General features: G+C 45.2%; 1 protein-coding gene across 1 annotated transcript in view; it reads left to right on the forward strand.

Annotated features, from left to right (window-relative positions):
- Nucleotides 1–11,058, forward strand: part of AP3D1 (adaptor-related protein complex 3, delta 1 subunit) — a gene marked incomplete at both ends in the record, with an annotated part of 17,020 nt that extends 5,962 nt beyond the window's left edge. Inside the window, 11 exons of the mRNA XM_009866081.1 lie at nucleotides 1,325–1,473; nucleotides 1,570–1,800; nucleotides 3,104–3,335; nucleotides 3,910–4,055; nucleotides 4,176–4,317; nucleotides 5,211–5,282; nucleotides 6,170–6,245; nucleotides 6,852–7,051; nucleotides 7,735–7,808; nucleotides 10,117–10,321; nucleotides 10,996–11,058. Of these exons, the coding sequence (XP_009864383.1) occupies nucleotides 1,325–1,473; nucleotides 1,570–1,800; nucleotides 3,104–3,335; nucleotides 3,910–4,055; nucleotides 4,176–4,317; nucleotides 5,211–5,282; nucleotides 6,170–6,245; nucleotides 6,852–7,051; nucleotides 7,735–7,808; nucleotides 10,117–10,321; nucleotides 10,996–11,058 (1,590 nt within the window). The remainder of the gene's footprint in view (nucleotides 1–1,324; nucleotides 1,474–1,569; nucleotides 1,801–3,103; nucleotides 3,336–3,909; nucleotides 4,056–4,175; nucleotides 4,318–5,210; nucleotides 5,283–6,169; nucleotides 6,246–6,851; nucleotides 7,052–7,734; nucleotides 7,809–10,116; nucleotides 10,322–10,995) is intronic.
- Nucleotides 11,059–11,510: the final 452 nt, after the last annotated feature.

Here is an 11,510-nt window from a genome sequence, read left to right on the forward strand (position 1 = left end):
ACTTAAACCCATCATTCCTTGTTCTGTTGCTGGGCCCCACTGAGCAGAGATTGTCCCCTTGCCCTTGACCCCCACCCCTCAGGTATTTCTCTCCGTTCCTAAGGTCCCCTCTCAGCCGTCTCCTTTCCAGGCTGAACAGCCCCAGGTCTCTCTGTCTCTCTTCCCAGCAGAGATGTTCAGTCCCTTGATCCCCCTCGTAGCTCTCCCTTGGACTCTCTCCAGTAGGTCCCTGTCTCTCAGTGTGGGAAACCACCCGGAGCGTCAGGAAGCAACAGGAGAACATGGCTTGAAGCTGTTTTATCACCAAACTTCATTAAGCCTTTTAATGACGTGCGCAGAATCTCGCTTTGTCCTCCTGCGTGCCACCGCTCTCGCACACACGTTCTGTGGCCGTGCAGGGCAGTTATTAAAATGTGCGTTGGCTGCGAGGCGATCTTGTCATGGCAGCGTTTGATCTCTGAAATGGCTGTGATATGGTGATTTGTATCATAAAGTGCCTTTCGTTCAAGAATCTGTGCTGCCCCCTCCCCTGTGCACAAAGCGATCACCACGCTGTGTCTTGTGGCTTCCTGGTGTTGCTCGTGAGATGAGAATAACTTCGACAGCCTTCGATCAGGATCAGTGGTGGTGTTGCAAAGAGACCTGGAGTTCGTTCTTAGTTCCTGGAGGTTAAATGCTGCTGGATTTATCTTCAGTCAGAAGATAACCTGGGAGAAGGAGTTCACCGTTCTGCTCAACTCTGCCTCTGAGGAAGTGCTGCAGAACAGTTCTGCATCGTACAATCGTTACGTGTGTTTTTGTTAAAGACATCACTAACATGTACCTGTTGGAAGGTTGTAGCTGGAAGCGGCGAGTCACAACAACTGGTCACATTTGCTGAATATTTCGCTTGCTTTATTAAACAAATAAGTTTCCAGAGCAAGTTAATGCAGCTGCGTTTTGAAAGGCTAGAATTCTGTGGAATGTTAGTGACTCTTAAATTTGTTCCGCTTAAAAAGAAAAAACATTTTAAACTCCTAAATTAGCTAATCTGGCAGGAGGTGATTTTTTTCCTGGATTTCTGTGTTGCTCCTAGCAATTCTGATTCTCAGCTCTCCCACAGCATCATCTCATATACCTGTGCTGGCTCTGCTTTAGTAACAATGGTGAAAAGAAAGAAACAGGTTTCTTTTTCGATTGTAACTGAAGCTGGGGCTGTCCAAAGAGATTCTTGCATGTCACAGGCCCATCAGAGAGCCAGCAGCTGTCTTAATGGAGTTAGGAGAGTTTGACAGTACGGGAAATGGCTTTGTTGTGGTTCAGCCCTTCGATAACTCTTCAACAGGTGTCCAAGAAGAACTTGATGGAGATAGTGAAGAAACTGATGATTCACGTGGATAAAGCCGAAGGGACGACGTACCGGGATGAGCTGCTGACCAAAATCATAGATATCTGTAGTCAGTCCAATTATCAATATATCACAAACTTCGAATGGTCAGTGGTTTTTTTTACGTGTCACCTTTGAGATGATCGGCGACGGTAACGTGCGACCGGGGGCTGATCAAATCGCGTCCCTTTGCCTTTTTGCAGGTACATCAGCATCTTGGTGGAGCTGACCCGGCTGGAAGGCACGCGGCACGGGCACCTTATAGCAGCTCAGATGTTAGATGTAGCCATCAGAGTTAAAGCCATTCGCAAATTTGCCGTTTCTCAGATGGCAATGCTCCTGGACAACGCTCACCTCATCGCCAGCAACACCCAGCGAAACGGCATCTGTGAGGTGCTTTATGCTGCTGCTTGGATATGCGGAGAGTTCTCTGAGTAAGTGCAGCCAGAAAGCCTGATGTGCTTTCCTTCAGACAAAGATTCTGGTCGCTGAAACGTACTTTTGAGAGAAGGATAGTTCAGAATAGGCACCTTAAAGCTAACAAAATTATTGCTTCTTTCCTGCTCCCTCACCCTGTAGAGTCCCTGGCAGTTTGTAACCAAGACAGACACTTCATTTGGAATATCTGGTCTTTTTTCTTGTCTCTGTAGTGCTGCCCACTCCTGCAGGATGGCCTAGTGGTGGGCATAAGCTGTAAGATCTTAAGACACTGAAGAGACAACCGAACCATTAAGGTCTAACCCCATTTATATCATAGGGAAAATGTCCGTATTTGACTGAATTAGTTTTTGCTTTCCTCCCTGTTTTGCCTTTGATGAAAGGTGTTTGCGAACCCTGTTCTTCCTGAGAATTAAAAGTTGTCTTAATTTTTGCTCAAAACTCCTCTGTACTCAGAGTAGAACAATTTTCAAAGTTCTCGTGCCACCATTGCCTTTTATCTGAAATAGATGGGGTTTTGCCTGTGGTTGTGTGTGCAGATTTGGGGTTTGGCGAGTTGGACAGACCGGGATACCGTGGTCTCCCTTTGTCGTCTGATGTGGTGTCTCCTTGCAATGGCCACTCTGAGCACTGGTTCCAGTTCCCCTAGCAGGGGGGATGGTGTAGAAAACTCTGATATGGCTTGGATCTTCGACTAGTGTAAAAAGTTCCGCAAAGAAGACCGTAGCTTAAGAAGCAGGAGGACGTACTCTCCTTTTACACTTTGATTTTTAGCTTTTAGTTTGAGGGAACTTAATGGACTGCTGACTTTTTTGTACATCTTCCATTTAGTTGTGAGCAGAAAATTTTGAGTAAGAGCACAAGATTTATTAAAGTGTCTGCTATGAGCTGCATTCTTTTCTGTCTGTTAAGCATTGCCTACTGGATTTTATTTGTGTTCAATAAATGATTGTTGAGAGGTGGGGACTAGATCCACCTGCCAATGGAGTTGGCGCTTAAAAGCACAGAGCTTAGTGCAGGCAGGGGATAATGAACTTGTTAAGGTGGGAACAGGTGTCCCTCCCCTTCTCTAAGAGAATAAAGCTCTAAATTCTTCTGTGCCATTTTAGTAGCCTAATTTGGAAGAGGAAAATACGGAGCAAATGGTGTCTCTGTATCTGCCCTGACTTTCTGTAGTGCTTTGTACTGCAACTGAGATTTTAGGAAGACTCTTCTCTAGGAAAATTTCTTTGTGAAAACTGAGGCAGTGTTGGCATTTCTCAATGGTTGTCTTTCACCTCTCCAACTCTGGATTTATAGACACCTCGAGGAAGCAAACCAGACGTTAGAAGCGATGTTGAGGCCTAAAGTTACGACTCTGCCAGGCCACATCCAGGCAGTTTATGTGCAGAACATGGTGAAGCTCTACGCGTCCATCCTCCAGCAGAAAGAGCAGTCTGGGGAGAAGGAAGCTGCTCAGGAAATCACGCAGCTGATGATCGAACGGTTGCCTCAGTTTGTACAGAGCGCAGATCTAGAAGTTCAGGAGCGGGTAAGAGAACAAAATTCCTTTGGGATTTATCGTACAAAGCCTCTCGTTTTGCACTGGAGCACATTCTGTGGATGTGCGTGTTCTGTATGCTCGAACTGGAGCATTTTCTGTATGAGCCATCGCTGTGGCTGGAGGGGAGCCTGTTCTCTGTGCTTCGTGTAACGTGGCAAGGGAGAATCTCCAACTCGACTAGGGAGGGTGGTGACATTTCATGCCAGAGCCTGGATCTTATTCCAGTTCAATGCCACCTTTGAAGACTGCTTGCAAGAGTTACACTAAAAAAAATTGAATTTTGAAATTGCTCAGGCGTGTGAGGACATGGAAAGGACACAGCTGGAATAGAGGGTTAACTTGGATTTTTCTGCGTTTGCTCCAAGCCTGCAGTTCATGCTGCTTCTCTTAATTCCCTCAGTGGCACAGAACAGTTATCTTCTGCTGCCTTGCATTGCAGCTGATTTTTTGCTTCAGTTTAATATTAATTCTGAAATTATTTCTGCTGCTGTCCATTGCGGTTGATTTTTTTGCCTCAGTGTGTAAACATTAAGTCTGAAATTACTTCTGCATTTGTTTTTAGGCTTCTTGCATCTTGCAACTAATAAAATACATTCAGAAGCTCCAAATAAAAGAGGTGCCTGTAGCTGAGGAAGTGATAGCCCTGTTTGCTGGGGAGCTGAACCCTGTGGCTCCCAAAGCACAGAAGAAAGTACCGGTTCCAGAGGGGTAAGGTTGCTTCTCTCTCCCAGAGCCTTCTTTAAACTTTTAAACTCTGCAATAGTAAAGCTACGTATGTGTTGATAAACACTGAAATGCTTGGTGTTTGTTTACTGCAATTCCTGCCAGCTTGGACCTTGATGCCTGGATCAATGAGCCGCCGTCAGACAGCGAGTCTGAGGATGAAAAGCCCAAAACAATTTTTCATGATGAGGAACAAAGGCATTCCAGGCATAGGCAGCCAGAAATAGATGAAGAGGAACTGGCCAGAGTGAGTGAATGTTAAAATGCTTTTCCCTGCGTAGTTCAGGAGTAATGTTGGAAGTGCTGCTGAAGCAGTCGGAGCTGGTGTGGGGTCTCGGTGTAGCCAGGGAGGCATCCTGCTCTCTGTGGCTCGGGAAATCAGATGATTTGATGGGAGCGAAATACGTATATTTGAATACGGGTGTGTTTTTTTAGGTATGGTGGAATACATGCAATATAAAGTTCTCTTAAAAGTCTAGCTTGCCTGTCTCATCCAAGTGGAGGCCCTCGTTAGGCATTCTGAGCTCTTGTAAAGATCTAACCTGTGAACTGTGGGGATCTGATGCGCTTCACAGTACCGGGTGTTGAGGATGGATGCTTGTGCCATACTCTGCAACGATTTGGTTCTGTAGACACTTTTGTTGGTGTCTGTTTAGTTGTGTTACTCTGTGTGCTCTGCATCAGCAGAAAAAGCAGCAGCATCTTCACTCACGGACTTCAGCAGCTTCTATGAACTCCCGTGATGCGACAGTTCTCAGTAGTGAAAACACCTTTCCTGCTTCTGACCTTTTTGTTTTCATAAAGAAGACTTTTTATTGATAAGAATCTTCTCTTCTTCCTCCCCTGCTGAAAACAAAAATGGAATCAATTGAACTGCCGTTGAAGTCTGGTCTTTGGGGAGTTGCTACCTTTACAATTAAAAAGCAAAGACAGGGTGTTCTAAGGATTGTTGGTTATAGTACTAACAGTACTTGTAGGTACATCCTGCTGGTTTATCGTATGCAAGCTGCTGTGCTCTAGTCTAGTAGTTATGTATTGTTCCAGAAATTCGGGGAGATTATATTTTGCACTTTGCCTTTTTTTTCTCTTTGCTTCTAAACAAATATTCCAACTACGAATACTTTTTTTTTTTGCTTTTAGCGTCGAGAAGCCCGGAAACAAGAACAGGCAAACAACCCGTTTTATATTAAAAGCTCTCCTTCCCCACAGAAGGTGAGTGAGCCTGAATTAAAATACCTTGCTGGTCTCATAGAATTGTCTGAATGTCAGAGCTGCAGCTTCCCTCTGGGACATTCTGATTATTCCCACTGCAGTTCCGCTCACTTATTAGCGTGCCGACTGAAGTGGAGTCTCTGACAAGTTTTTGTAAGTCTTGTTTGTGTTGAGAAACTCCCAAGTGACCCAGTTCCCCTAGAGCAGCCAGCTTTTGGGAATCTCTGTTGGACCTCAAGTTTGGAAGTGAGGAAGCAGTAATTGTCACAGCTCCCATTATGCGGCACTTTGGAACAGCCTGAATTAACTTGTCGTGGCGAGTGTGGTGTTTATATTTCAGCAAGGACTCTCTAAAAGCCGTAGTGATACAGTTCTTCTCTGTCCTTGTGTCACAAATTCCTGTGCGGGTAGTTTGTCCCCGCTTTGGATGATGGAAGGGTTCAACCTGCCAGGCACTTCATTAACACCAATTCTTAACCATGGCAGCGTGTTTTATGGATGAAAAGATTCTTGTGGTCTCAGCGTAACCTTTTTCAGGTATATTCAAAGGACTGCCTCATTTTCCTCAACTCAGACCTCAAAATTTACCTTTGGAAGTTCTTGCCAATACAACACAATCCAAAAATTCTTCAGAGAGGTGCAACGAGCCGCCTTCGGGGCAGCAGCAGGGTTAAAACTCCGTAGCTAGGAGAGTCTTCTCTAATAGTTATCAATGAGCTTTAAAATGCTCGATGCTACCACACAGGATTTAGTAGTAAGCTATTCCATTCCTATCCTTTAAAATGTTCAGTTAAAGGATTAAACTGCTTGTTGTTTTGCAACGTGTCTGTTCATCTAGATTTGGATGTGGCCAGTGCTCAGGATGTAACAAATTTTCCTTTTCCCAGCGATACCAAGACACTCCAGGTGTGGAACATATACCTGTGGTTCAGATCGACCTTTCTGTCCCCTTAAAAGTTCCAGGTAAGTGCAGCTAACCTCTGAAATTAATTACAGAAACTCAGTTAAGCAGGAGTAATAATTCCTGCCCAGCAATTCCTCCTTCAGATTTTTAAATGGGAAGGAGCATAGAATCACAGAATGTTGGGGTTGGGAGGGAGCTCTAGAGATGATGCAGTGACACCCCCTGGCAGAGCAGGGTCACCCAGGGCAGCCCCACAGGAACGCGTCCAGGCGGGTTGGAAAGTCTCCAGAGCAGGAGACTCCACACCCTCTCTGGGCAGCCTGGGCCAGGGCTCCGGCACCCGCACAGCCAACAAGTTTCTCCTCGTGTTGAGGTGGAACTTCCCATGTTCTAACTTAAACCCATCATTCCTCGTTCTGTTACTGGGCACCGCTGAGAAGAGATGTTCGAGTCCCTTCATCATCCTCGAAGCTCTCCGTTGGGAGTCCAACGGAGAGCTTTGAGGATGATGAAGGGAGTAGGTCCCAAGGAGACTCCACTGGTGCTGGGCACCACTGAGCAGAGATTGTCCCCTTCCCCTTGACTCCCACCCCTCAGATATTTCTCCACGTTCCTAAGGTCCCCTGAGGGTGTTTGGTTTTCCCCCGCAGGAATGAAAAAAAAAGGAATGCCTATGTCTGACCAGTATGTGAAACTGGAAGAAGAACGAAGACATAAACAGAAACTGGAGAAAGACAAGAAGAAGAAAAAACAGAAGAAAGAGAAGAGAGGGAAACATCATCGCCATAACTCTTTGCACACAGAGAGTGAGGAGGATATTGCTCCGGCTCACCATGTTGATATCATCACAGAAGAGATGCCAGAGGTCAGTTACTTTGGTTGGTTGTCTGAGTTGTGGGGTTTATCTGTGAGCTATCTCTTGAGAGACCTTTTTCCTAAGAATTGCCAGCCAGTCCATATTGTTGCAGTTCAAAAGCTCTGTTTCCTTGCAAAGCTCTTTAAGAAATGACTGATTGAAATGATGCTAGGCTATTCTTTGCAGGAGAAGAAATTATTATCTTTGTGCACAAAAATTGCCACTGAAGCTATTAAAAAAACACCAAAAAAAAGCAACCAACAAAACAAACAATATGCATCTCTGCTATAAAAGTAACGCTGTCCAAATAGTCGCTTCATTTATTATGCTCTGCTGCTTCACTTTGACATTAACTTGCTGTCTAGTCAGCAGGTTTGCAGCTGATGATAATTAATTGCACATGCTAATGATGTAATCTGTATTTGTTCCTAAAATTTCCTTTAATCAAAACCGAACAGCAGCAGTTCAAATCCTGCCGTTTACAAAGAATGGTTTTCTGTTCTAAATTAATCTCGGAACTAGATGCCGCATTAAAGCTCATTGTTCCTACAACTTACTGTGCCTGACTGCAAGCTGGCCTGTGCCAGGGTTAACAATCTTAAAAATGTGGTTTGGGCAATGTAAAGCTTTAGTTTTGAAATTGCCTGGGGGTTATTTCTGCACCGGGTGGTCTCTTCTTATCTCTCCTGCAGAATGCTTTGCCCAGCGATGAAGACGACAAAGATCCCAATGATCCATATAAGGCACTTGATATCGATCTCGATAAGTAAGTGACAGATTTACACGTGGATTTTCTTAATTGTGAACCTGAACGTGTGAGGGCAGGTCTGGGGCTCAACAGGCTGCAGTGTGCTAGGCAGGAAGGCGAAGGCTCTCGCTGTGTCTTGGATGTAACCTCATGGGATCATCCAGGCTTGGATTCCCTCTGCAGCACGGACGACAAAAGCCAAGCTGGAAGTAGTGGAGGGTTTGGGGAGGGACCGCACAATCGTTTTGGTGACTGACAAGAGTCTGGAAGCACAAGCAGCGTGGCCGGGATCAGGCGTGCGAGAGTTGGGCTGAGCTTTTGGGCGTACCCATGTCTCTCGGATCTGACCTGCCTTGTGCTGAGTGTGAGCTCCTTCATCCGTGCTCATCTCGCAACCACCGTGCGCATGGCGCGCCCGCACGCCCCGCATCACCATCGCTTCACCAGTCCATGGACTGTAGTTCCACTGCTGAAAAATGTGTTTCTAATGTGGCCGAGCGAGCAGTCTGTGATAACTCTGACCAGAGTCTGGTCCCCGTTCAGCTACTGGTGACGGTTCCAGCAGCCCAGGCTGCAGCGTGGCACAGCCCGCGTCCCTGCACGCCACGTGGCGGTTAGCAGCAGGCTGTTACACGTTGCACCCAGAGGGCTTTTTTTTTAACTCGTATTTTACAGAATCGCCACGCTGAAAATAACTGTTGGGTTTTTTGGCTTGTGGATGCCCACTGTAAAGTTTTGAAGGCACACGTGTGCACGTGTAGCACCTCTGTCTCTCATCAATACCCACTTTAAAGTCTGTGCCGCAGTTCTCAGGTCTGTAGGGCTCTGGCCCCTTGCAAAAAAGCAATGGAGCATCTTTAAAAACTGAAAGAACCATTTCTCAAAAACTTGCTTTTTCCCATAAGCTGGTCACATTCCTCTGTGGCTGCAGAGGGCAAGCGTATAAAAGGAAATTAATTTCTGCCTGTAGACCTCGTACTTGCCATAATGAGCCTCAACAGTGTAGAAAACACTCCAGCAGAGCTGTTCCTGAACGCTGTGCTCCAGGAGGCATCTTCTGGTCTTGGGTGTTGTTTCCATCCATTCTCTTTCCATTCCTGTGAGTCGGTGTGTGCTCTCCTGTCAAGTTTTCTCATGTCTCTGTCCTCTCTCTTTTGTTTCTGTGCTCGCACTGCTCTGTCTGTGTCATGCTCACCCGCAGTCTGCTTTCAGGGAAGCCTGCCAGGTAAGAACATCTTGCTGAGTGCTTGCCCTTCGGTTGGTTGTGATGGCCAGCGTAGGTACGTGAAGGGTGGTGAAACTATTGAAATCGTTGACCCTCAGATTTGTGTGAGTCTGTTTCATCCCTGTTCCTGTGCAGGTGTGTGTGAAGTAGCTAAAAGTGAAGATCTGTTTGCTGGTCAGACGGGTCTGTCTTGTCCTTACAGTGTCTGCTGCAGAGTGAGAAATTAATTGGGTCTGGTTCTTCATGCAATATAAGCAGGAAAATAAAGGCAGATGAGACCACTAGAAATCTTCCTGAACTTGCTTGCTACTCAAATGTCAAAACTAATCTTAAGTAAAAGCTGTAAAAATTGGGAAAAAAAAGGCAATAGGTGAACAAGAGAGTGACAAAAATGGGAGAAATTTCTTCTCTGGCAGGGGGGTTGGACTAGATGATCTTTCGAGGCCCCTTCCAACCCTGACATCCTGTGGTTCTGTGATTTCCCCAAGTCATGGCTTTGGGATACAGTATAAATCTGAACTGCTACTCATGCTTTTTTCTTGGAAACAGCCATTTGAAACTAAACACGAGTATTTAAAATATAATGGTAGAGTAAAGGTCATAGCGTAAACTTCCAAAATTAAGCAATTTATTGCTTGAAGTAATTTCCAGTTGGAGTCCTGTGTTCACCAATAACAACAAAAAGCACGTCCTTTCAAGGGCTGTTGGAGCCGCGCTATCATTCCACTGCTTGAATTTCCACACTGTCGCAAATGCTTCCTGTTGTTTCACATCTTTGCTCTTCCACTGGGAGCGGTTCCACAGAAATTCAGCACAACGCTCAGTGTGTTTGTTGTTCTGCAGGTGGGTCGTTACCACTTTTAAGAGTGACCAGGTTTCAGCAAGAGCTTGACTGTGTCACCCTCAAACAATTCCTAGTAACTCATCCATGAGGGCACTACCTGCAGTAACAGAAATTTCAGGTGCAGAAGTAGCACTGATTTAACATTTTTGGGGCCCGACTCTTTAAAAACAAACACGTACCTTGTCTTGGACATCCAGCAGATAATCTGAGCCTGGGGAGACTCTTTGCAGAAGGGTAAAGGTCTCTTTCTTTTTAAGACCCTTAGCAGACAGCGAGAAGCTGCCAGTGCAGAGACACAGAAACGTGGAGACCCTGAAGTCACCAGACACAGAAGCTCCCCTGGGAGAGAAGAAGAGCAAGAAACCCAAAAAGAAGGAAAAGAAACACAAAGAAAAAGAGAGAGACAAAGGAAAGAAGAAAGAGAAGGAGAAAAAGGTAGTAGAGGAGGAAGAAGAAAAGAAGGTAATTCTCCAAGACTTGAAGTATTTTCAAAACTGTTCTGATGGGATGTATATATTGCTGTGTTCTGTTTGTTGCTTAGAAACAATCAATTCTCACAATTCAAACAGCTGAATATTTTCAGCCTTTATTTCCTGAAATTTTTACAGCCGTAAGAGCAGGAATTTAGAGATTTCTGTTCCTAAACATAACATTTACTTGGCCTCGTAAGTTAGCAGAATTCAGCGTACTCTGCAGCCTACACAAGCGGCTCTTGCAGCTCAGATTTGGAAGCTGAGTTTGCTCGTATTTTGTCTGTTCTTAAAATGGGGAACTCTTTTGGCTAAATATCCAGAGCTCACTATAGTTCTGCATCCTGTCCCTCATATGCTTCCAAATATTTCAGTTACAAAACTTGACATCAGCTGTCAGTTACTCTGAAGACTTGACGTATCCTTCTTGTGAAATACCCCACAGGGATGCCCTTTTTCTTGAAGGTGCAGCTCTGGCCAGGTTTGGAAGCGGGCTCCAAGGTCCAAGTTTAGCTTCTTGAACTATGTGCTGTGTATGAGCATCTGGAGTGATGCGTGTCTGTGAAAACCTAAGGTTTTAATTTCGTTGATAATTTGATTTATCTATTTTAAACCAGAGTGGAATCAAAACAGCCATAATGGGTTTTGTTTTCTCTTGAAATTCAGGGAGATGACTTGGATTTCTGGCTCTCCGCTGCTCCACCACCTGCTTCCAGTACCCAGCCACAGGTAGGCATCTGACCACATCGCAGGCAGCTTTTTCTTCTGATTGCATCTTAGCTGGGAGGCGAGTGCTTCGTCATTCTGCAGGCGAGAAGGGAGAGAGAGGCTTCGTCTCCTCAACTTATTGCTGTGGAGCAATGACATTTTATCTCCCCAGTTCACAGACACTCTAATGGGAGGTTTCAAGCTCGTTCTGCTGTGCAGAATAATTGATAGAAATACAGCTACAGCTACAGGCTTGGTGGATTTTAATATTATTGGTGGATTTTGATAGATTATTGTGTGGTTTTATTTCCTAGTGTGAGCTAGACACTAGCAATATTAATAGACATGAGACACACTCTGAAAGAAAGAGTCTCATGAATTTTCACGGGAGATTTTTAGAAGAGGCGACGAGGAATGTGAGGGGATGGATTCCTTGCTTGCATGGATTCTTTTCATGGAATCCTAGACTGGCC

This window comes from Apaloderma vittatum, unplaced genomic scaffold (genome assembly GCF_000703405.1).
Source record: "Apaloderma vittatum isolate BGI_N311 unplaced genomic scaffold, ASM70340v1 scaffold42303, whole genome shotgun sequence".
NCBI classification, from domain to species: Eukaryota; Metazoa; Chordata; class Aves; order Trogoniformes; family Trogonidae; genus Apaloderma; species Apaloderma vittatum.